Here is a 22,827-nt window from a genome sequence, read left to right as displayed (position 1 = left end):
TAATCCCAACACTTTGGGAGGTCAAGGCGGGCTGATCACCTGAGGTCAGGAGTTCGAGACCAGCCTGGCCAACATGGAGAAACCCCGTCTCTACTAAAAATACAAAAAACAGCCAGGCATGATGGTCCCAGCTACTTGGGAGGCTGAGGCAGGAGAATGGCTTGAACCTGGGAAGCGGAGGTCGCAGTGAGCCAAGACTGCGCCACACTACTCCAGCCTGGGCGACTGGGAAAGACTCCACCTCAAAACAAACAAACAAACAAACAAACAAAAAAAAACAAAAAACAAAAAAACTTATATGAATGTGTAAGTATGCTTAACAATGGTCTGTGTGGCTATACACACAACTGTTAGTGGATATGGAGTTTCACCATATTGGCCAGGCTGGTCTTGAACTCCTGACCTTGTGATCTGCCCGCCTCAGCCTCCCAAAGTGCTGGGAATACAGGCGTGAGCCACCAAGCCCGGCCGCGGCACACAACTGTTAACTGTATTAATTATAGGGTGTGGTAAAAAAGAATCAGGTGAATTTTTACTTTTTAATATATACATTTCTATATAATTTGAATTTTTATAATAAACATATAATTTTATAATTTGAAAAAATTACTTTTCCTTTTTGGAAAAAGAAAAAAAGACCTCAAAACAGCTTTTACCTTAAAAACAAAACATTTCCTTTACATGAAATCCTGTGTCATATCAACCCTTCCCCCTTTCTTACTGGTCAGTCTAAGCCTTCCTAATACCAGGAGAAAGTTTTGTCACCCTTTAGCTCAGGGGTATATTTTTAGCTCTTGATCTCCTTTGGCTGCTTAATCTTCCCTACTTCAGCTATGATACTGCAGTATAAGAAGTGAACTTGAATGCTGTTACAAACAACATTAAAATAATTACAAACGTGTTAACACATACATTTATTTGAATATGTGAGAACACAGAATTAAAGCATAGAGGCCTAGGAGAGTAGAGTTCTTTTGTCCAAATTTGTATATAATTTGGACAAAATTCTTTGCAAATCTGTATATAGATTTTAGCCAATTTTGTATATAAAGTACAGGTGATTTTCAGTCTTATTTTGTCCCCATCTGCATAATTTCTTCTCTCTGTTTAATGAGAAGAGATGTCTACAGTACAGCAAAAGAAATCCACAAAATAAAAAATGAAAACCAAAAGTCAGCCATTATTTTGTTTATCTTAGAAAGAGTAAAGTTTAGAGTGTTGACTACGTTGTCAAACTGCAACTTTTTTTTTTTTTTTGAGATGCAGATTCACTCTTGTTGCCCAGGCTAGAGTACAATGGTGCCACCTTGGCTCACTGCAACCTCCGCCTCTTGGGTTCAAGCGACTCTCATGCCTCAGCCTTCCGAGTACCTGGGATTACAGGTGCCCGTCACCATGCCCAGGTAATTTTCTGTATTTTTAGTAGATTGCACCATGTTGGCCACGCTGGGTCTTTAACTCCTGATCTCAGGTGATCCACCCGCCTTGGCCTCCCAAAGTGCTGGGATTACAGGCGTGAGCCACTGCACCTGGCTGGCAAATTTTTTTTTTTTTTTGAGACAGAGTCTCGCTCTGTCGCCCAAGCTGGAGTGCAGTGGCGCAATCTCGGCTCATTGCAAGCTCCGCCTCCCAGGTTCATGCCATTCTCCTGCCTCAGCCTTCCGAGTAGCTGGGACTACAGGTGCCCGCCACCACGCCTGGCTAATTTTTTTTTATTTTTAGTAGAGACGGGGTTTCACCGTGTTAGCCAGGATGGTCTCGATCTCCTGACCTCGTGATCCACTCACCTTGGCCTCCCAAAGTGCTGGGATTACAGGCGTGAGCCACCGTGCCCGGCCCTGCCTGGCAACATTTTTAAAGGAGTGAGGAGGACAGTGAAGGAACCAGAGCATGCCATATGAGAAACTTTTAAAATGCTGAGGATGGTGGGAAAGGGAAAATGCTAATTGAAAGAAAATTGTTTTCTTTCTTTCTTTGTTTTTGAGACAGAGTCTCGCTCTGTCGCCCAAGCTGGAGTGCAGTGGCACGATCTCGGCTCACTACAACCTCCGCCTCCCAGGTTCAAGCGATTCTCCTGCCTCAGCTTCCCAAGTAGCTGGGATTACAGGCATCCACCACTGCGCCTGGCTAATTTTTGTATTTTTAGTAGAGAGGGGGTTTAACCATCTTGGCCAGGCTGGTCTCAAACTCCTGACTTCGTGATCCACCCGCCTTGGCCTCCCAAAGTGCTGGGATTACAGGCATGAGCCACTGCGCTCGGTCAAAAGAAACTTTTTTTTTTTTTTTTTTTTTTAGATAGAGCCTCGCTCTGTTGCCCAGACTGGAGTGCAGTGGCACGATCTCGGCTCACTGCAACCTCCACCTCCCGGGTTCAAGCAATTCTCTGCCTCAGCCTCCCGAGTAGCTGGGATTACAAGTGCCCACCACCACGCCCAACTAATTTTTGTATTTTTAGTAGAGACAGGGTTTCACCATCTTGGCCCGGCTGGTCTTGAACTTCTGACCTCGTGATCCTCCCGCCTCGGCCTCCCAAAGTGCTGGGATTACAGGCATGAGCCACTGCCCCCGGCCGAAAGAAACTTGTTTTCTATAGCTCCATAGCATAAAACAAGTTTCAACAGAAATAACAGAGAGGTAGAATCTGGCTTAAGACTTTTACCAAATTATTTCTATAGTTTTTTTTTATAGACATTGCAGATACTAAAAAGCACATTTTAATACTATAAGCAAAATTTTAGCCCCATTGCATATAGTGTGCCATCAACCCACCAAGAACAAGAATGATAAAGAAGGTAGCAGGCTACCTTTCCAGTACACTGCAGGTGTTGTCCTGGCACGGAGAGGGAGGTCACAAACATGGTAAAGCAGCGAAGCAAGAATACAGTTCCCATCAGACTACAGAGCCTTCGCAGAAGTATTGACCTGTAACAGATCAACCAAAAAGGGGGAAAGATCAGAAGAAAACAAACCAAAAACCCCCAGGCATCAAATATTTACTTCAAGGAAGAGCAAACAGAAAAATCACTAGACTCTTTGAAGAGGACAGAAATCTTAAAGACCATCAAAAGCATCATTGTCCAACAGAATTCTCTGCAATGATGGAAATGTTCCATATACTGTCCAAGAAGCTATTTATATACCATGTGGATCTTACAGACTTGAAATGTGGCCAGTATGACTGAGGAACTGAGTTTTAAATTTTATTTCATTTTAGTTAATTTAAATTTTGCCATAATGAACAATACAGACCTAAATTATAGAGCATCATTTCACCGATAAGAAAATATGGCTAAGAGTCCAAGTGTGGCGGTGCATGCCTGTAATCCCAGCTACTTGAGAGGCTGAGGCAGGAGAATCACTTGAACCCAGGAGGTGGAGGTTGCAGTGAGCTGAGATTGCACCATTGCACTCCAGCCTGGGCAACAATAGCGAAACTCCGTCTCAAAAAAAAAAAAAAGAAAATATGGCTAAGAGAAAGTAAAAGAGTTATACAAGACAGAAGACAAGTAAGCCTGGTGTTAGTCCTATTACTGAAAATTGCTCTTAAATTATTTATAAGAAATAAAGTTGGCCGGGGATGGTGGCTCACGCTTGTAATTGCAGCACTTTGGGAGGCCAAGGTGGGAGCACTGCTTAAGTCCAAAAGTTTGACAACAGCTTGGGCAACATAACCAGACCTCATCTCTACAAATAATTAAAAAAGGAGCTGGATGTGGTGGTGCACACCTGTGATCCCAACTACTTGAGAGGCTGAGGTGGGAGGATTGCTTGGGCCTGGGAGTTGGAGGCTGCAGTGAGCTATGATTGTGCCACTGCACTCTAGCCTGGGTTACAGAATGAGACTTGTCTCAAAAACTAAAAATAAAAAACAAAAAAAAAGGGGTAAAGTTAAACACCTGTGATTCCAGGGAGTTTTTTGCTCATTAATAACACTGTCGGCTAGGTGCAGTGGCTCACGTCTATAATCCCAGAACTTTGGGAGACCAAGGCAGGAAGGACGATCACTTGAGACCAGCCTGGGCAACACAGTAAGATCTTGTCTACAAAATTTAGTCAGGCATGTTGGTGTGTACCTGCAGTCCTAGGCTGAGGGGAGAGGACTGATTGAGCCTAGGAGGTCAAGGATGCAGTGAGCCACGATCATGTCACTGCGCTCTAGCCTGAGTGACAGGGAAAGACCCTATCTCAAACAAAACAAAAAAACCCATTGTAAATTAGTTAATGATAGTAGCTATCGAATACTCATTCTAACTTCTCTTAACTTAAACTTAAGCTATAAAACACTATGTTTAAAAAAAAATCTTTATATCAAGTATATATCAAATAAAAATTCTGAATAACTGTTACTTGGGTAATCATGAACTGCACTGTGACAACACCAGTACTGTTGGACTAAGATTCCTGAGGACAGGGACCATACATCACATATTTTTGAAATCATCCTCCCACCCTCAGAAAAAGCACTGAACACAAGGCTAGGTATGTTTCAAGCACTAGTGTGCACTCCTGAGATGGAGCCTAGGAATCTGCATTTTAACAAGCACCCAGGTGATTCTAATGAAAGTGGTACAAACACTTTGAGAAACACTTTCTTTGACTAAGTAAACATTAACACTTGGATTTAACGGGTTCTCTCTATGCTTTGTTAAACCTACCAAGGTTTCCTGTAAAGTAAACTCCAGTTTTGAAGAGTAGATAAATTCAAATTCATGAGGTCTTGTGAGGCAAAGTTAACCAGAAAGCAGCAATGATACACATATTTTAAAACCACCTCTGGTTTTAAGCAATCCAGAATTTAAAATATTGCTGCAAAACAGGACAAAATGGGAGAGAATGAGGCTCAATGTGGCCTAAAAGTGTGATAAGAATAGTAACCAACAACCTTTCTTTTCACCTTCGGAACACTGAAATAACTGCTGCTTAGGACCTAACGCTTATCAATGTGGTTTACCTCAAGCACTTCCTGGTGAGGAGAAAGGTCAAAACCTCGAGCAACTATCCTTGTTCCTCTCTCCAGTGTTCCAAAGACAATGGACAGCAGAAGCTACAATTTTTTTTTTTAAGCAATCTCAAAAGCTCACATATCTACAATTTTTTTAAACCCCCTCAGGAGCTCTTATGCAATATCTACTAATTTTATCTTTAATTTTTTGCTTACAATGCCTTGTTTTTTTGCTTAAATCCACTAATTCTTCCTGCCCATTAAACTAGGAAAGGAGGCCCCCAGGCTTCCTTTTTTTAATTAAAAAAATTCTTCCTGTCTGACTGTGGGTACACTGCCTGTGAGTTAGCCCTGCTCCACAAGAAGCAGTAAAAGTAAATAAAATGAAAGTAAATAAATTCTTTCCTCTACATTTTTTGGTGAAAGTGCCAAGAAGCACTTTCCAATTTAGCAACTTCCTATACCATCTGAAGTAAACCACACAGACTATATGTACATGTTGTGCAAAATAATCTTTTTTTTTTTTTTTTTTTTGGAGACAGGGTCTCTGTCACCCAGGCTGGAGTGCAGTGGCACAATCACAGCTCACTGCAACCTTGACCTCCTGGGCTCAAGCAATCCTCCCACCTCAGCCTCCTGAGAAGCTGGGACTATAGGCATGTGCCACCACACCTGGTTAATCTTTAAATTTTTTGTAGAGACAGGGTCTCCTCATGTTTCCCAGGCTGGTCTTGAACACCCGGGCTCAAGCAATCCTCCTGCCTCAGCCTCCTAAAGTACTGGGGTTACAAGCATGTGCCACTGTGCCTGGCTAATAATCTTTTTCTTTTCTTTTTTTTTTTTTTGAGACAGAGTCTCGCTCTGTCGCCCAGGCTGGAGTGCAGTGGCACAATCTCGGCTCACTGCAAGTTCTGCCTCCTGGGTTCACGCCATTCTCCTGCCTCAGCCTCCCAAGTTAGCTGGGTCTACAGGCACCCACCACCATGCCTGGCTAATTTTTTTTGTATTTTTAGTAGAGACGGGGTTTCACCGTGTTAGCCAGGATGGTCTCAATTTCCTAACCTCGTGATCCGCCCGCCTTGGCCTCCCAAAGTGCTGGGATTACAAGTGTGAGCCACCACGCCCAGCCAATAATCTCTTTTTTAATGGGCCTCCTCCAAGCAGAGAAAATTTCTTCCATCTAAACATGTGACCAAAGAATGTCCTTGGAAGAGTTTCTATCCTACAGAAAGTAACATTTCCAGTTTGTTTCTAAAGAAAGATAAGGCTTTCTTAGCTTTCTTTTTCTTTTTTTTTTTGAAACAGAGTTTCGCTCTTGTTGCGCAGGCTGTAGCGCAATGGCGTAATCTCAGCTCACCACAAGGTCTGATCCCGGGGTTCAAGCGAATTCTCCTGCCTCAGCCTCCCGAGTAGCTGGGATTACAGGCATGCGCCACCACGCCCAGCTAATTTTGTATTTTTAGTAGAGACAGGATTTCTCCATGTTGGTCAGGCTGGTCTCGAACTCCTAACCTCAGGTGATCCGCCTGCCTCGGCCTCCCAAAGTGCTGGGATTACAGGCATGAGCCACCGTGCCCGGCCTCTTTTTTTAGATCAGAGATGATCACGATCAGCCATAGGGCATCTCTGATCTTTCCATGCAAAATGCATTCAGGATTATTACTAAATATCTAGATATTATCTTAGGCTGACTCTTACTGATCAAACTCAAAATCCTTTGTTAATAACTATGTCACAATGACCAGAGAAGGAAATTAACAAGGAAACTGCAAAGAGAAAGATAAGATTTTATGATCTTGATACAACAGTCAAAACATTTTCAGTCATTTAGTGGAGTAATGAGGTACCTGTGCTTGTGAAGAAGAAGAACCAGGAGCCAAATATAGCACAGAATCATGCCACATACTTCTGTCATGGCAAAGGCCCACGGGATTCTAGGAACGCTGGAACAGAAAAAAATGATTTTGAATTGAAGAAGTATACATGTGAATGATGCTACCCTTTTCAGTAAGGTGCTCTTTTAATAATGACCTTAAAATTGGTTTTATATAACTTTTGACAGCAAATACCAGAAGAAAAAAAAAAAAAAGAAGTGGCAACCCTTTTCTCCCATCCTATAGCACAGAGATCTGGATATAGGACTACCCACAAAGGACAATGGGAGAAAGGCCCATTTCTTGCATGAAGTGCTCTTTTCAGAGTGCAAACAATCAGGGTTTGAACTTGATGCTTTGTTGTTGTTGTTGTTCTTGAAACAGGGTCTTGTTCTGTCACCCAGGTTGCAGTACAGTGGCGCCATCACGGCTTACTGCAGCCTAGATAGCCCAGGGCTCAAGTGTTCCTCCCACCTCAGGCACCTAAGTTGCCGGGACTACAAGGCCCGTGAAACTATGCCTGGCTAACTTTTTGTGTTTTTTTGTATGGGGTCTCACTTTGTTGCCCAGGCTGGTCTCAAACTCCTGAGCTCAAGTGATCCTCCCGTCTCAGACTTCCAAAGTGCTGAGATTACAGGTGTGAGCCACAGCGCCTGGCCCCTTGTTTTTGTTCTTTGTTTTACCTCTTTCTCTCTATCTTCCCTTGTTTTATAACCCTGGTTTTTTTTCTATTTTCAATTTGTCCCTTTTTCCTCCCCACCAAACAGCTCCTATGATTACCCACTAATAAAGGACAGGTCACTTTAAGAAAGAAAAAGGAGAGAGAGGGAGAGAAAAAGAAAGAGGCTGGGCATGGTGGATCACGCCTGTAATCCCAGTGCTTTGGGAGGCTGAGGTGGGCCAACTACTTGAACTCAGGAGTTGAGGAGACCAGCCTGGGCAACATGGTGAACAACCCCAACTCCCAGGTCTCTACGAAAAATACAAAAATTAGCCAGACGTGGTGCTGCGCGCCTGTAAGTCCGAGCTACTTGGAAGGCTGAGGTGGAAGGATGGCTTGAGCCTGGGATGCAGAGGTTGCAGTGAGTCGAGGTTTCATCACTGCCTCCAGCCTCCTCCAGCCTAGGCGACAGAACCAGACCCTGTCTCAAAAAAAAAAAAAAAAAAAGAAAAGAGGAAAGAAGGGAGGGAGGGAGGGAGGGAGGAAGGGAGGAAGGGAGGAAGAAAGGAAGGGGAAGGAGACTGAAATGAATGAAATAGTCCAATAGGTCATCTCTGGGTGCCAGGATTATTGACGGTTCTTTTATTCTTTGTACATTTATACTAAAAACTTTTTTACAATGACATGTTAATTTTATAACTAGGGAAATAAAAGTATTTTAAAAAAAGAAAACATGGCTGGGCGCAGTGGCTCACGCCTATAATCCCAGCACTTTGGGAGGCCAAGGCAGGTGGATCACAAGGTCAGGAGTTCAAGACCAGCCTGGCCAACATGGTTAAACCCCGTCTCTACTAAAAATGCAAAAAAATTAGCCGGGCGTGGTGGCAGGCACATGTAGTCCCAGCTACTTGGGAGGCTGAGGCAGAGAACTGCTTGAACCCGGGAGGTGGAGGTTGCAGTGAGCCGAGATCGTGCCACTGCACTCCAGCCTGGGCAACAGAGTGAGACTCTGTTTCAAAAAAATAAAATAAAATAAAACGAAAAAAAAATTCCTTTCTTGTACAACTTTTTGTAATTCTCTGGAGCTAATAAATTCTTCTTGTTTTTAGTTTGCTCTGTGTTTCCTGAGTGCTTATTACTAACTCATCCCCAAACTAGTCTATCAATTTCAATTTTTCCTCCAGGGCAATCTCTCCTAGAGCCTGCTCCCTTTTATTCCAATTTAGAATGGTTGTATTTTGCAATCCTCCTGCGTGGTTATTTCCTAGAATAAAATTAACTCTCATCTTGGCAATTCAGTTTTATTTTTATTTTTTTTTTGAGACGGAGTATCACTCGTGTTGCCCAGGCTGGAGTGCAATGGCGCGATCTCGGCTCACCACAACCTCCGCCTCCTGGGTTCAAGCAACTCTCTTGCCTCAGCATCCAGAGTAGCTGGGATTACAGGCATGCGGCACCATGCCCGGCTAATTGTGTATTTTTAGTAGAGATGGGGTTTCCCCATGTTGGTCAGGCTGGTCTCGAAATCCTGACCTCAGGTCATCTGCCCGCCTCAGCCTCCCAAAGTGCTGGGATTACAGGCATAAGCCACGTGCCCGGCCTCACTTTTTTGAAAGAGTCTTGCTTTGTCACCGAGGCTGGAGTGCAATGATGCCATCTTGGCTCATTGCAACCTCCACCTCCTGAGTTCAAGCAATTCTCCTGCCTCAGCCTCCCGAGTAGCTGGGATTACAGGTGCCCGCCACCACGCCCAGCTAATTATTGTATTTTTAGTAGAGAAAGGGTTTCACCATCTTGGCTAGGCTGGTCTTGAACTCCTGACCTCACGTGATCCACCTGCCTTGGCCTCCCAAAGTGCTAGCATTACAGGTGTGAACCATGGTGCCCGGACAATCCTGGGGGATTTTATTTTTTATTTTTTATGTATTTATTTTTTTGAGACGGAGTCTTGCTCTGTTGCCCAGGTTGGACTGTAGTGGCATGATCTTGGCTTACTGCAACTTCTGCCTCCTGGGTTCAAGCAATTCTCCCTGCCTCAGCCTCCCAAGTAGCTGGGATTATGGGCAACTGCCACCACGCCTGGTTAATTTTTGCATTTTTAGTAGAGATGGGGTTTTGCCATGTTGGCCAGGCTGGTCTCGAACTCCTGACCTCAGGTGACCCGGCCGCCTCGGCCTCCCAAAGTGCTCCCAAAGGATTACAGGTGTGAGCCACCACGCCCAGCCCCTGCTGGATTTTAAATCTCTACTTTCTTTTTTTTTTTTCCAAAAGCTCTTTTTCTCTGAATTTTCTTTGGGCCTCTCATTACTGTCACATAGAATGCAACATCTCTTATTTCTCTTGAAAACATGAAGTTTTTTTTTTAAGTGTTCGTCTTGCTCCCTATTTTGTGTTTCCCAATTCACTTTTCTTTTTCTGTTTGCGTTTATGTGTTTCTCAGACGTCTGGTTTCTTGACTGACCATTCATATTTGACAGTAAAGTACTAAAAAAGATGAGACATTCTGTGGGCATAGACTGAGCTTTGTCAAGCTTTGGGTTTCTCTGTGCACTCAGAGTGTGCAAAGATCTGGTTGATTAGATAAGGATATCCCAACCAGTTATTTGCAGTGTTTTTCTTCAGGTTTTCTAAGGAAAGGAATCTTACCCTTCTTGGACGACTGGGGTTGGGTAGGAGGGGAGATGAGAAATAAGTCTAGTTACTTAAGGAAGGGAGCTAGAAGTCTCTGTAATTGGTATATAGACTTTTAATGAATCCTCTTGAAAACATGGCAGCTCTGTTCTCATCTGGACATGGTATCCCTAAGTCAACAGTGCTTCATATTCAACTGCTCTGGAGAACAGACCACTAGTCTTCTGTCAGAGTAGAGCAGGTCTAAAAGCTTAAGTAGATTTTTTTTTTTTGAGACAGGGTCTCGCTCTGCTGCCCAGGCTGCAGTGCAGTGGCACAATCTTGGCTAACTGCAACCTCCACCTCCTGGGATCAAGCCATCTTCCCACCTCAGATTCCCCAGTACCTGGGACTACAGGCACACTCCACCATGCCTGGCGAATTTTTGTATTTTTTGTAGAGAAAGGGTTTCACCATGTTGCCCAGGCTTAAGGAGATTTTTAACCAATTCTCCCCTATTTAGCTCCTATCTGTACGTGGCCTTGAGTGATGCTTGGTACTTTCTGTTTTATGGGAGCTCTGAAATACAAATAAACTTACCTCTTGGGCAGGGCCACCTTCCACCAACCTCACAACAGATACTTAGCATTCTACTTTCCAAACTTTCATTATTAGCACTGTTTTTGCTTTCATGGGATTATAGTTTCTTCACTCTTTTACTGCCATTTTAGTGGACTGTTGTGAGGAACCTGTCAAACGTGTATTCAATCCCTCATATTATTTTTGAGCTAAGCTTTTAAAATGCATTATACATAGATATGCCTTTTTTCTGGATACAATTCAATTTTCTTGGCCGGGCGTGGTAGCTCACACCTGTAATCCCAGCACTTTGGGAGGCCAAGGTGGGCGGATCACGAGGACAGGAGATCAAGACCATCCTGGCTAACACAGTGAAACCCCGTCCCTACTAAAAAATACAAAAAAAAAAAAATTAGCCTGGCGTGGTGGCGGGCGCCTGTAGTCCCAGCTACTTGGGAGGCTGAGGCAGGAGAATGGCATGAACCCAGGAGGCAGAGCTTGCAGTGAGCCGAGATCGTGCCACTGCACTCCAGCCTGGGCAACGGAGCAAGACCCCATCTCAAAAAAAAATTTAATTTTCTTTAGTAATTTAGTGTCATCACTATGAACACTGATTATTACACTGTATATGGTAATGACCTCAGAGACTACGAGAAATGAAAGGCAGTTAAGCCCCAGATTGATGTAGTTTTTCCATTATTTATGTTTGCTTTTTATAGTGCTTTTGTTTCCTCCCTTGCTGTTATGGTTATCAGCTCTCACTTCTCACTGCTGTAGGTGGGCCTGCTTCTAGAAACATTCCTATCTGCTTCTAATTTTCTGTTTCTATGTGCTGAACATATTGGATTTGTGTAAAATAAGCTTCAGAAGCAGACCCTGAAACAAACATCAGTGTGAAAGTCAATTACAGGGAAATGTTCTCAAAGAAAACCCACAAGGTAGTAGGTTATGAGATTAGAAGGCAAGGAAGCAAAGCAAGGGTGAGACATCAAGCAAAGCCCTGTGGAGAACTCAGGAAAGGGTAACTTTGGCTCAGGCTTATGAGGAATTTGGGACAGTGTAGGTCCAATCTAAATGTCGTCCCAATTAGGGCAAAGAGAAATGAGTCACTGGTTAAAGACAGCTGCTGGTGGGAAGTAAATTTCCAAGTACTTTTTGGATTTCTCTTCAAGCAGGCAAAGTTGCTCCAGCAGCCCAAGAGCAGCCCTCCAACAGAGACATATCTGCTGGATGTTGGGAGCATCCATGTGCAAGAAAATGGAAAAGAGATCTGAGGGGATATAGAAGGAACACTGACAGTATCTGCTACCATTCTCCAATGAATAAAGTTTAGATGTTTAAGACCATGGAGTTTTAGTGAGTGGCATATTAAGTAAAAAGAGTTAGGCAAAATTTGGTTTGAAATCCTCACTGCAAATTGATAATGTATGCCCCGCTGGGTGTGGTGGCTCACACATGTAATGCTAGCACTTTGGGAGGCCGAGGTGAGTGGATCTCTTGAGGTCAGGGGCTTGAGACCAGCCTGGCCAACATGGTGAAACCCCATCTCTACTAAAAATACAAAAATTAGCTGGGTGTGGTGGTGTGCACCTGTAATTCCAGCTACTCAGGAGGCTGAGGCATGAGCACCGTTTGACCCAGGAGATGGAGGTTGCGGTGAGTTGAGATCGCACCACTGCACTCCAGCCTGGGTAACAGAGTGAGACTCTGTCTCAAAAAAAAAAAAAAGAAAAGAAAATATTTGTCTATACAAAACTTTGCACGTGAATGTTCATAGCAGCATTACTAATAGCCAAAAAAGTAGAAACAACACAAACACCTATCAACGGATAAATAGATAAACAAAATTGGTACATCCATACAATGGAATATTATTTGGTAATAAGAAGGAAGGTAGTGCTGATACATGCTACGGTATGGATGAATCTTGAAAATATTATGCTGAGTGACACAAAAAGACCTGATATTGTATGGTTCCACTTATATGAAATGTCCAGAATAGACAAATTCATAGAAACAAAGTAGATTAGTGGTTGCTAGGGTCTGGAGAAAGGAATGAATAGAGTATGACTGCTAATGGGTATTTCTTCCCAGGATGATGAAAATGTTCTGGAATTAGTGGTGATGGCTGTATAACTTTGTAAATACACTAAAAACCACTGAATTGTATACTTTATTATTATCTTTTTTTTTGAGAAAGTCTCGCTGTGTCAACCAGGCTGGAGTGCAGTGGCATGATGTCGGCTCACTGCAACCTCCACCTCCCAGGTTCAAGCAATTCTCCTGCCTCAGCCTCTGGAGTAGCTGGGACTACAGGCACGTGCCACCACGCCCGGCTAATTTTTATATTTTTAGTAAAGACAGGGTTTCGCCATGTTGGCCAGGCTGGTCTCGAATTCCTAACCTCAGGTGATCCACCTGCCTCAGCCTCCCAAAGCGCTGGGATTATAGGCATGAGCCACCACACCCAGCCTGTATACTTTAAAATAATAAAAGCCTCATTGTTCTGCTGGACCATTTCCTGCCCTCCCACTATGCTTTGTTTTTTTTATTTTTTGCTTGTTTTTTATTATTTTTTTCATCTACCTTATTTCCTTTACTTCCTTCTTTTCTTTTTTTTTTTGAGACAGAGTTTTGCTCTTGTTGCCCAGGCTGGAGTGCAATGGTGTGATCTCAGCTCACCACAACTTCTGCCTCTCAGGTTCAAGCAATTCTCCTGCCTCAGCCTCCTGAGTAGCTGAGATTACAGGCATGCACCACCATGCCTGGCTAATTTTGAATTTTGAGTAGAGATGGGGTTTCTCCATGTTGGTCAGGCTGGTCTTGAACTCCCGACCTCAGGTGATCCGCCCACCTCAGCCTCCCAAAGTGCTGGGATTATAGGCGTGAGACACCGTGCCTGGCCTTACTTCTTTCCTCATCCATATCAGTCCATGGTTCCTCATTATAACCACTCCCTTGCCACTTTTCCCTTCATTGTACTGCCTAGCAAAACTCAACCCTGCTTAAATCCAGTTCTCCACGTAGTCCATACCTTTATCTGTTGTTGAATGAGGCTGGTAAAAACACACAATGCTAATATGACTACTAACCTCAAGGAGACCATTAAGTGCTGCTAATGCATTACACAAGTCTATTCACTCTCCTACTCTCCTAGATAGCTTATTTTATACATCTCATCCTTCCTCCTCAAGCCTCCATCCTCCTCTCCATTCTGTCTTTAAACAGAGAAAATAAAAACAATCAGGAGAGCACTTCCTTGTGCTCCACCATCACATATGGCAACCCTCCACCTGTTTTCCTATTTTCTACCTTCCCCTCTGTTATGAAGGAACAGCCCAAGGGCCTAAGGCCAGCCTCTCTCAGCCACAAGGTACCATTCCTTTTCATCTACTCAAGGGCACTATTCTAACATTGTACCCTCTCTTTCCTCTACCATCATTACCCTCCTACATTGAGTCATTCTTATTATTAATACAACAAACATACTATCATATAGCCAATCAAAAAACCAAAAACGAACAAACGCCCTCTTGACCTTAGATCCTTCCCCACTCCTGCCCAACCTACAGCTCCCTTTCTCTGCTGCCCTTCCAGGAAAACTTGCCCCTACAGGAAAGACTTTGTCTCCAATTTCTCTGTTCCTATTCTCTCTCTCTCTCTCTCTCTCATCACTTCTTTGCCTAATTCTTTTAACTTGAAAAATTCTGATCCTACAAAAAAAGTTAAAAGAATCAACACTATATTCTTCACCTAAACTCATCATTTACAATAATTAACATTTTGCCACATTTGCTTGCTTTCATTCTTTCTATACATACCTACATACATATACATATATACTCTTTTCGGGGAGGTGAACCCCTCCCCGAAGTAAGTTGCAGACATTATGACACTTCTCCCCTTTGTTTCTCTAGGAACAAGGATATCCTCCTCATAACCTAATACACTATTTCACCTAGGAAACTGTAACACTGATTTAGTATCATTATTTAACATGCAGTCCATATTCCAATTTTCCTAATTGTCCCCAAAATGTCCTGTATAGCATTATTTTTGTTTTCTTGATATAGGATCTAATTAAAGTTCACGTGGCTCTTGGTTGTCTCTTCAATTTCCCTTACATTTCCCCCTGGATTTTGCCTGCCATGACACTGACATTTTTAGAGTCCATGTCAGCTGTCTTGTAGAATGTTCCATGTTCTGGATTTGTCTGATTGTTTCTTCATGATTAGATATAGGTTAAAGTTTTTCTTTTTTGGACAAGATGATTACATAGGTGATGCTGTGGACATCACGTCCAATGCACATAATGTCTGTTTGTCCCACTGTGATGCTACATTTGATCATTTGGTTAAGGTGATGCATGTCAGATCTTGCCATTGTAAAGCTACCTCATTCCCTCTGTAATTAAGTAATAGGTGAGATGAAACTTTCAGATCATGTGAATAAGCTCCCCCTCAGTGGCCTTTCACCTAATAGATTTTATCATCTACTGATGACTTGCCTGAATATACTGGAGGAGGCAGAATAATCATGCTGTCCACATTTATTTGCTCGTATTATTCTTGAAGAGCTTCCCCTCTCACCCCACAATTTTTGTTTGCTTGGTCTCAGCCCTGGTCTAGTTCATTTTCATGAGGAATGGTATGTATTTATTTGTTTACTTACTTACTTACTGAGACAAACAAAAGGTCTCACTTTGTTGCCCAGGCTGGAGTGCAGTGGCATGATCACAGCTCACTACAGCCTTGATCTCTTGGGCTCAAGTGATCCTCCTGCCTCAGCCTCTGAAGTAGCTGGGACTGCAGGCATAAACCACCACACTTAGCTAATTTTTAATTTTTTGTAGAGACTGGATCTCACTATGTTGTCCAGGCTGGGCTAGAGCTCCTGGGCTCAAGCAATCCTCCCGCCTGGGTCTCCCAAAATGCTGGGATTACAGGAGTGAGCCACCATACCTGGCCTGGGAACAGTATTTTAAAACCATGATCTGTGTGCTCATAGTGCTATTGTTGCTGAGTTTTTCCTGCAAATCATTTTGTATCAGTTCACAGAAATTGTCTTCATTCTTTTCTATGATTAAATAGTATGCCACTGTATGGACGTATGATAGTCTATTCAACCAGCTTCCCATGGGTAAGCATTTAGATTATTTACAATATTTATAATTATTACAAACAATGTCACAACAAATACTGTTGTGCTGATGTTGTTTCATATTTGTGGAGTACCTTCATGTAAATTCCAATACATCTCACATTCTCTCCTGAACCTATTATAACCCATTTTTGCCCTTATTAACTCTTGTCATAGTCACTGATGACCAACATGTTGCTAAAGCCAATGGTCAATTATCCTCATCTTACTTGACCTCTCAGCAGCATTTGATACAACCAATTGTTCCTAACTTCTTAAAATACTTTTTTTTTTTTTTTTTTTTGCTTGGCTTCTGGCATACTGTTCTCTCTCTCTCTGCCCATTCCCAAATCTTAGCCTAGATTTCTGTCTCTCTCAATCTCTCTGAACTTCTGCTCATATTTCCATCTCTTACTTGACATCTGATTTTGCTATAAAACATATCTCAAACCTGATATGTCGAAAACCAAGCCCTTAATTTTCCCTCCAAGACAGCTCCTTCCACAGTTTTCTCATCTCTGTAAATGGCAGCTCCATCTTTACAGATGCTCAGGTTAAAAATCTTGGAATAGGCTGGGGGTGGTAGCTCACACCTACAATCCCAGTGCTTTGGGAGGCAGAGATGGGAGGATCACTTGAGGCCAAAAGTTTGAGACCAGCCTAGGCAACATAGCAAAACCCCATCTCTACAAAAGATCTAAGAATCAGGCAGGTGTGGTGGCACACACTTGTAGTCCTAGTGACACAGGAGGCTACGGAAGGAGATCACTTGAGCCTAGGAATTTGAGGTTACAGTGATCTATGAATGCACCACTAAACTCCAGCCTGGAGAACAGAGTGAGACCCTGTCTCAAAACCAAAAAACAAAAAACAAAAAACATGTTGGAATAATATTCGATTTCTCTCTCTTAATTCATCAAATCCAAATTCATCAGCAAGTTCTGTTAGCTCTAATTTCAAAATATATATAGATTTTGACTCTTTCATACCACCTCTACCACTGTTCTCATCCAATCTAAAATTTTCTTTGTCTAGATGAATTTAATAAATTCTTAAATGATCTCTAGATCCCCACCCACACCCCCAGGGTATTCTCAATACAACAACTAGAATGACCTTTTAAAATAGAAGTTAGATCCCTCAACTCTTGTCCTCAGTACTTTCCAGTGGCTTCCCTTTTCATTTAGAATGAAAGCTGAAGTCCTTACAATGGTCCTCAAGTCCTTACACAACCTGGCTTCTTGTCTCCTCTCAGATCTGTTCATCTCTCCTTAAACCTGCCAGGAACACTCCCAGTTCAGATTTTTGCACCCAGCTGTTTCCTTTGCCTAAAGTACTATTTTCCCGAGACAGCCACATGATTTCTTCCTTACTTCCTTGTGGTCTTCTGTTTACAGCTGGAAAAACTGTATAGAAGGGGAGAGGAGATACATGGATATAACTTCTTATACAGCTTTCAATAAGTTCTCCTTACTTTGGAGAAATCTGCAATATAAACTGGGTTGGTTCTCAGTTTTCCCCATTGCTCAAATTTTATAATTAGGTTAATTTTGGGTTTGTCAACTGCCACTCATCCATCCGTCTTCCAACTTCCAAAAATAGTATGGCTGTTTTCTCCTATTTTATCCACTCCATCCTGTGGGCATACTTAAAAAACAAAAACAAAAAACTCTTTACTACAGTTCACTGGGTATGGTGGCTCACGCCTGTAATCCCTGTACTTTGGGAGGCCGAGGTGGGTGGATCATTTGAGGTCAGGAGTTTGAGACCAGCCTAGCCAACACAGTGAAACCTTGTCTCTACTAAAAATACAACAAAATTAGCTGGGCATGGTGGCACATGTCTGTAATCCCAGCTACTTGGGAGGCTGAGGCAGGAGAATAGCTTGAACCCGGGAGGCAGAGGTTGCAGTGAGCTGAGATTGTGTCACTGCACTCCAGCCTGGATTCTGTCTCAAAACAACAAAAACAAAACAAAACAAAACCTCTTTACTATAGTTTTAGTTGAGGTTTGACAGGGAGCAAAATGAGATGTATACATTATTCTAGCATAGGAACATGGACATTTTAAATTCATTTCATTTTCAAATACAAATACTACACGGCAGTTTTATTTTACTTTATGTATTTATTTTTTTTTGAGACAGTCTCGCTCCGACACCCAGGCCGGAGTGCGATGGCGCAATCTCGGCTCACTGCAACCTCTGCCTCCCAGGTTCAAGCAATTCTCCTGCCTCAGCCTTCTGAGTAGCTGAGATAATTACAGGTGTCCGCCACCACATCCAGCTAGTTTTTGTATTTTAGTAGAGACGGGGTTTCACCATGTCGGCCAGGCTGGTCTCGAATTCCTGACCTCAGGTGATCCCACCCGCCTCGCCCTCTCAAAGTGCTGGGATCACAGGTATGAGCCCTAACGCCCAGCAAAGGCACTTTTAGAAGGGCAAAATGTTTTATAAAAAACAAACAAGGGGCCAGGCGCGGTGGCTCATGCCTGTAATCCCAGCACTTTGGGAGACTGAGGTGGGCGGATCATCTGAGGTCAGGAGTTCGAGACCAGCTTGACCGACATTGTGAAACCTTGTCTCTACTAAATATACAAAAATTAGCTGGTCGTGGTGGTGGGTGCCTGTAATCCCAGTTACTCGGGAGGCTGAGGCAGGAGAATCACTTGAACCCGGGAGGCGGAGGTTGCAGTGAGCTGAGATGGTGCCATTGTACTCCAGCCTAGGTGACAGAGCAAGACTCCATCTAAAAAACAAAAACAAAATCAAAAACTAACAAACAAGAAATACCCAAATTTTTAAAAGATTTAAAAATCAAAAATGTGAAAACAGTTCTGAGTACTTGTTTACTGTTTTATTATTGTTGTTGTTGTTGGAGACAGGCAGGGTCTCACTGTGCTGCCCAGGCTGGAGTGCAGTGGTGCAACTATAGCTCACTGTAACCTCGACCTGTTAGGCTCAAGTGATCCTCCCACCTTGGCCTCCTGAGTAGTTAGGACTACAGGCATGCGCCATCATGCTTGGCTAATTTTTAATTTTTTGGAGAGATAGGAGTCTTGCTATGTTGCAAGTCTTGAACTTGAAGGCTAGTCTTGAACTCCTGGACTCAAGCAATCCTCCCACCTGGGCCTCCCAAAGTGCTGGGATTACAGGCATGAGCCACCATGCCTGGCCTACTGTTCTATTCTTATTTTTCATGTTATACATATACTATATTTTTTATGTATTCAATATTTAATAAAACAGCATGCTATCACTGAATCCATTTGTCCTCTTTGTGATAGTTCCAATTCATTTGGTGATATGACACCATCAATATTTTTGAGAAAGCAGAACCCTATTCTTCATTAAAAAAAAAAAAGGCAACCAAATTCCATTTATTACAAATATCATTCCAGATACCCTCTTAAAATCTAAGGTACCTGGCCAAGCGCGTTGGCTCACGCCTGTAATCCCAGCCCTTTGGGAGGCTGAGGTGGGTGGACTGCCTGAAGTCAGGAGTTTGAGACCAGTCTGGCCAACATGGTGAAACCCCATCTCTACTAAAAATACAAAAAAAGTAGCTGGGCCTGGTGGCATGCTCCTGTAATCCCAGCTACTCGGGAGGCTGAGGCAGGGGAATGGCTTGAACCAGGGAGGTGGAGGTTGCAGTGAGCCAAGATCATACCACTGCACTCCAGCCTGGGTGACAGAGCGAGACTCTGTCTCAAAAAATCTAAAGTACCCAAGGAGCTATAACTACACAAAAATAAATTAAGCAGTCCAGGCCATGATGGCTCATGCCTGTAATCCCAACATTTTGAGAGGCCAAGGTGGGAGGATCGTTTAAGCCCAGGAGTTCGCCTAGCGTGGGCAACACGGTGGGACTCTATTTCTACAAAAAACTTAAAAATTAGCTGGGTATGGTGGAACATGTCTACAGTCCCAGTTTCCTGGGAGGCTGAGGTGGGAGGATTGCTTGAGTCCGGTAGGTTGAGACTGCAGTGAGCCATGGTCGTGCCACTGCATTCCAGCCTGGGTGACAGTGCAGTGTGAGACTGTCTCAAAATAAAAAATTAAATTAAAATTAAAATTAAATTAAATTGAAAAATTAAAAGAGCAGTGGTTTTTCTCACTCACCTAGGCTTAAGGCCTAATTTACTCTAAGTGAAAAAGGTAATTTCAAAGCATATCTTTTTATACCACCAGATAAAGCAAATGGAAAGTATACATCTACCACAATAAGAAACAATATAATTATCATAAATATAATATCATTGCTGTTAATTATAGCAACATCCTACAAACTTGCAACTAGAAACAAAACTTACCTGTCTAAGAATATATCTGGGAGTGGTGGATAGGTCTGCATGTCAGGCACTCGCTCATGGACTATAACCATAATGAAAGATGTAAATCCAAATACTATAAAAACATATATACAACTCAGTATAGTCTTCCAGTATTCTGGGTCCAATCTTTGAACAGAATGTTTGTTTTTACCATTCATGTACTGGTACTGATCAGAATTCAAGTCAGTTATGGGTCCATCACAGTCATGGGAAAGCTCCCCATTACAGAGCCAGTCTGTACTCTGAAGAGCACTGATGAAAGGGGTCATGGAACCCATGGGACTGTCACTGTTGTAGCCCATCTCTTCTAAAACATCAATATGTATTTTCTGCAATTTTCGGACTGAGAGCATTAACCTTTTAATGTCCCCTAAGACTTTGATTTCCAGAGGAGGAGACCGGAGATCATATTCAGTCAATGTTAGCAATGTGATTCCATCAAGTCGGTGCTTATTGCATAAAACGTCCACATATTCAAAAAAGCCTTCATCCTTCAGCCACACAGCTACATGCTTGGTAGTCCAGCGGCGAATGCAGAGCTGATTAGGACCTGCCATTTCCTCCTCCGCTGCCTGTCGAGAGAAAACAGGAAAACAAAACAAAAGCTTCAGTGTGTCCTAACAATTTCTTCAAAGACAAACACACTTAAATACACTAGAAACAGGCCAGGCGCAGTGGCTCATGCCTATAATCCCCAGCACTTTGGGAGGCTGAGTTGGGTGGATCACTTAAGCCCAGGAGTTCGAGACCAGTCCTGGCAACATAGCAAGACCCTATCTCTACCAATTTCATGGTGGGACACCATATCCACTATCTGGTAGGCTGTGGAGCACCTGAGTCTGGAGACCAATGCACAGTTGTCTACTATGACCCACCTGGAAAAGAGGAGATTGTCTCAAAAAAAAAAAAAAAATATACATATATATATATATATTTATATATAGAGAGAGAGATACACACGCACACAGACGCACACATATGTATATATACACATGCACCCCAGAAACAGTAATTTACCTACACTATCCTATCGGTTTCTAGAGTAAAAGAAACAAAAATTATTCAATAATGAATGGTTTTCAATAGATGAACATACTAATAATTTTATGCATATGACTACAACAGCAGAAGAAAATTTAATAACCAAACATTTTTACAGAAAGACATTTTACAAATGGCTTTTCCACTGCATGAGTCATAATTTAATTAAAAAGCCTACTCGAGAACTGAGAAAAATCCCATTTTAATACTTTTCATAAAATCAAGAAATATAGGAAGATTTATTATATTTTTAAAAATCAAAGAAAAGAGAAAAAAATCAAATTTCTGAAATCTCCATGTTCACGGAAAACGTATCTCCCCACCTGAGGAAATAAACATAAAAGAAAGTAGATAACTGTAATTCCAGGGAACACTTTAGATTAAGCGTATTTCTAACTACTATACACATAATTATTTCTATAACAGATATGAAGCCTTTAAACTAGACATATATTTGAATCTCAATAATAACTCAGTTCTTTCTACAGCTTTGAATATTACATTATAGAATTGAATAGGGCATTTTATTCTTAAACTATCACGGACTTTAGCAATAAAATTTTTAAAAGAAAACTGTCATTTCCATGTACTCACAAATTTGATGACCCAGACTTTATACTGCAGAGTAAAAGGCCAATAATGTGATATGTTTTAAAAACTACCAATAATTTTTACTACTTTGATTTCACACAGCTCTATTTATGTTCTTCTTTTATTGTAAAACATTCAGTTACTTGGGCCTTCTCAGGTTTATAAAGTATATCAGATACATAGGAGACAAAGGCCTACATGGAAAAAAACACTATTTCTCAAAAGTACTTTCTCAACTATTAAAGCCTGTAGGTTTTCTGACACTTATTTCCTCCTGAGATAATTTTTAAAAAATGGTAGGCAAAATTTAAAGCATAAAAGAACAAAATGATACAACGAACACCTATGTGCCTATTTCCCAGCTTGAAAAAAAAAACTGTTCTAATACAAATGTTCTTTTTTAAAAATCTGCATATTAGTTATATGAGTTTGTTCCTTTTGTGAAAATTCATCAAGCTGTATAATTGTGATCTACACTTTTCTCTATATATATTAGGTTAAACTTTATTTTCGAAGTCTTGAAAAACCAAACAAAACATCAATACAAATGAATATCCTTCTATCCTGAAGGACAAATGAATGAGGACAGCATCCTCTTCCTTTTCCCACAATGTAATAATTCTTGATTTGAATGTTTATCATGGCCTTATAAATGCATTGTTGGCTATGAAAAACTTTCTGTGCTTCCTTACACCAAGCAAAGTTAAAAGCTGGTACTGCGGCTGGGCGTGGTGGCTCACGCCTGTAATCCCAGCACTTTGGGAGGCCAAGGTGGGTGGATCACAAGGTCAGGAGATCAAGACCATCCTGGCTAACAAGGTGAAACCCCATCTCTACTAAAAATACAAAAAATTAGCCGGGCGTGGCAGCGTGCACCTGTAGTCCCAGCTACTCGGGACGCTGAGACAGGAGGATGGCATGAACCCGGGAGGCGGAGCTTGCAGTGAGCCGAGATTGTGCCATTGCACTCCAGCCTGGGAGACAGAGCGAGACTCTGTCTCAAAAAAAAAAAAAAAAAAAAAAAAAAAGCTAGTATTGCTCTGCATTCTTTCCCTACC

At 42.2% G+C, this 22,827-nt stretch overlaps 1 protein-coding gene across 4 annotated transcripts in view; it reads right to left on the bottom strand.

Moving 5' to 3' along the window:
* Positions 1–22,827, bottom strand: part of SAMD8 (sterile alpha motif domain containing 8) — an 83,198-nt gene that overhangs the window by 9,259 nt on the left and 51,112 nt on the right. For all 4 annotated transcript variants that reach the window (XM_058436401.1, XM_032140719.2, XM_032140728.2 and 1 more), the window contains exons 2-4: positions 20,117–20,709; positions 6,790–6,885; positions 2,805–2,922 (exon numbers count right to left, since the gene is read on the bottom strand). In XM_058436401.1, the coding sequence (XP_058292384.1) occupies positions 2,805–2,922; positions 6,790–6,885; positions 20,117–20,694 (792 nt within the window). In that variant the 5' untranslated portion in view covers positions 20,695–20,709. The remainder of the gene's footprint in view (positions 1–2,804; positions 2,923–6,789; positions 6,886–20,116; positions 20,710–22,827) is intronic.

This window comes from Hylobates moloch, unplaced genomic scaffold (genome assembly GCF_009828535.3).
Source record: "Hylobates moloch isolate HMO894 unplaced genomic scaffold, HMol_V3 SCAFFOLD_3, whole genome shotgun sequence".
NCBI lineage: Eukaryota > Metazoa > Chordata > Mammalia > Primates > Hylobatidae > Hylobates > Hylobates moloch.
This window is presented reverse-complemented; position numbering and strand designations above follow the sequence as displayed.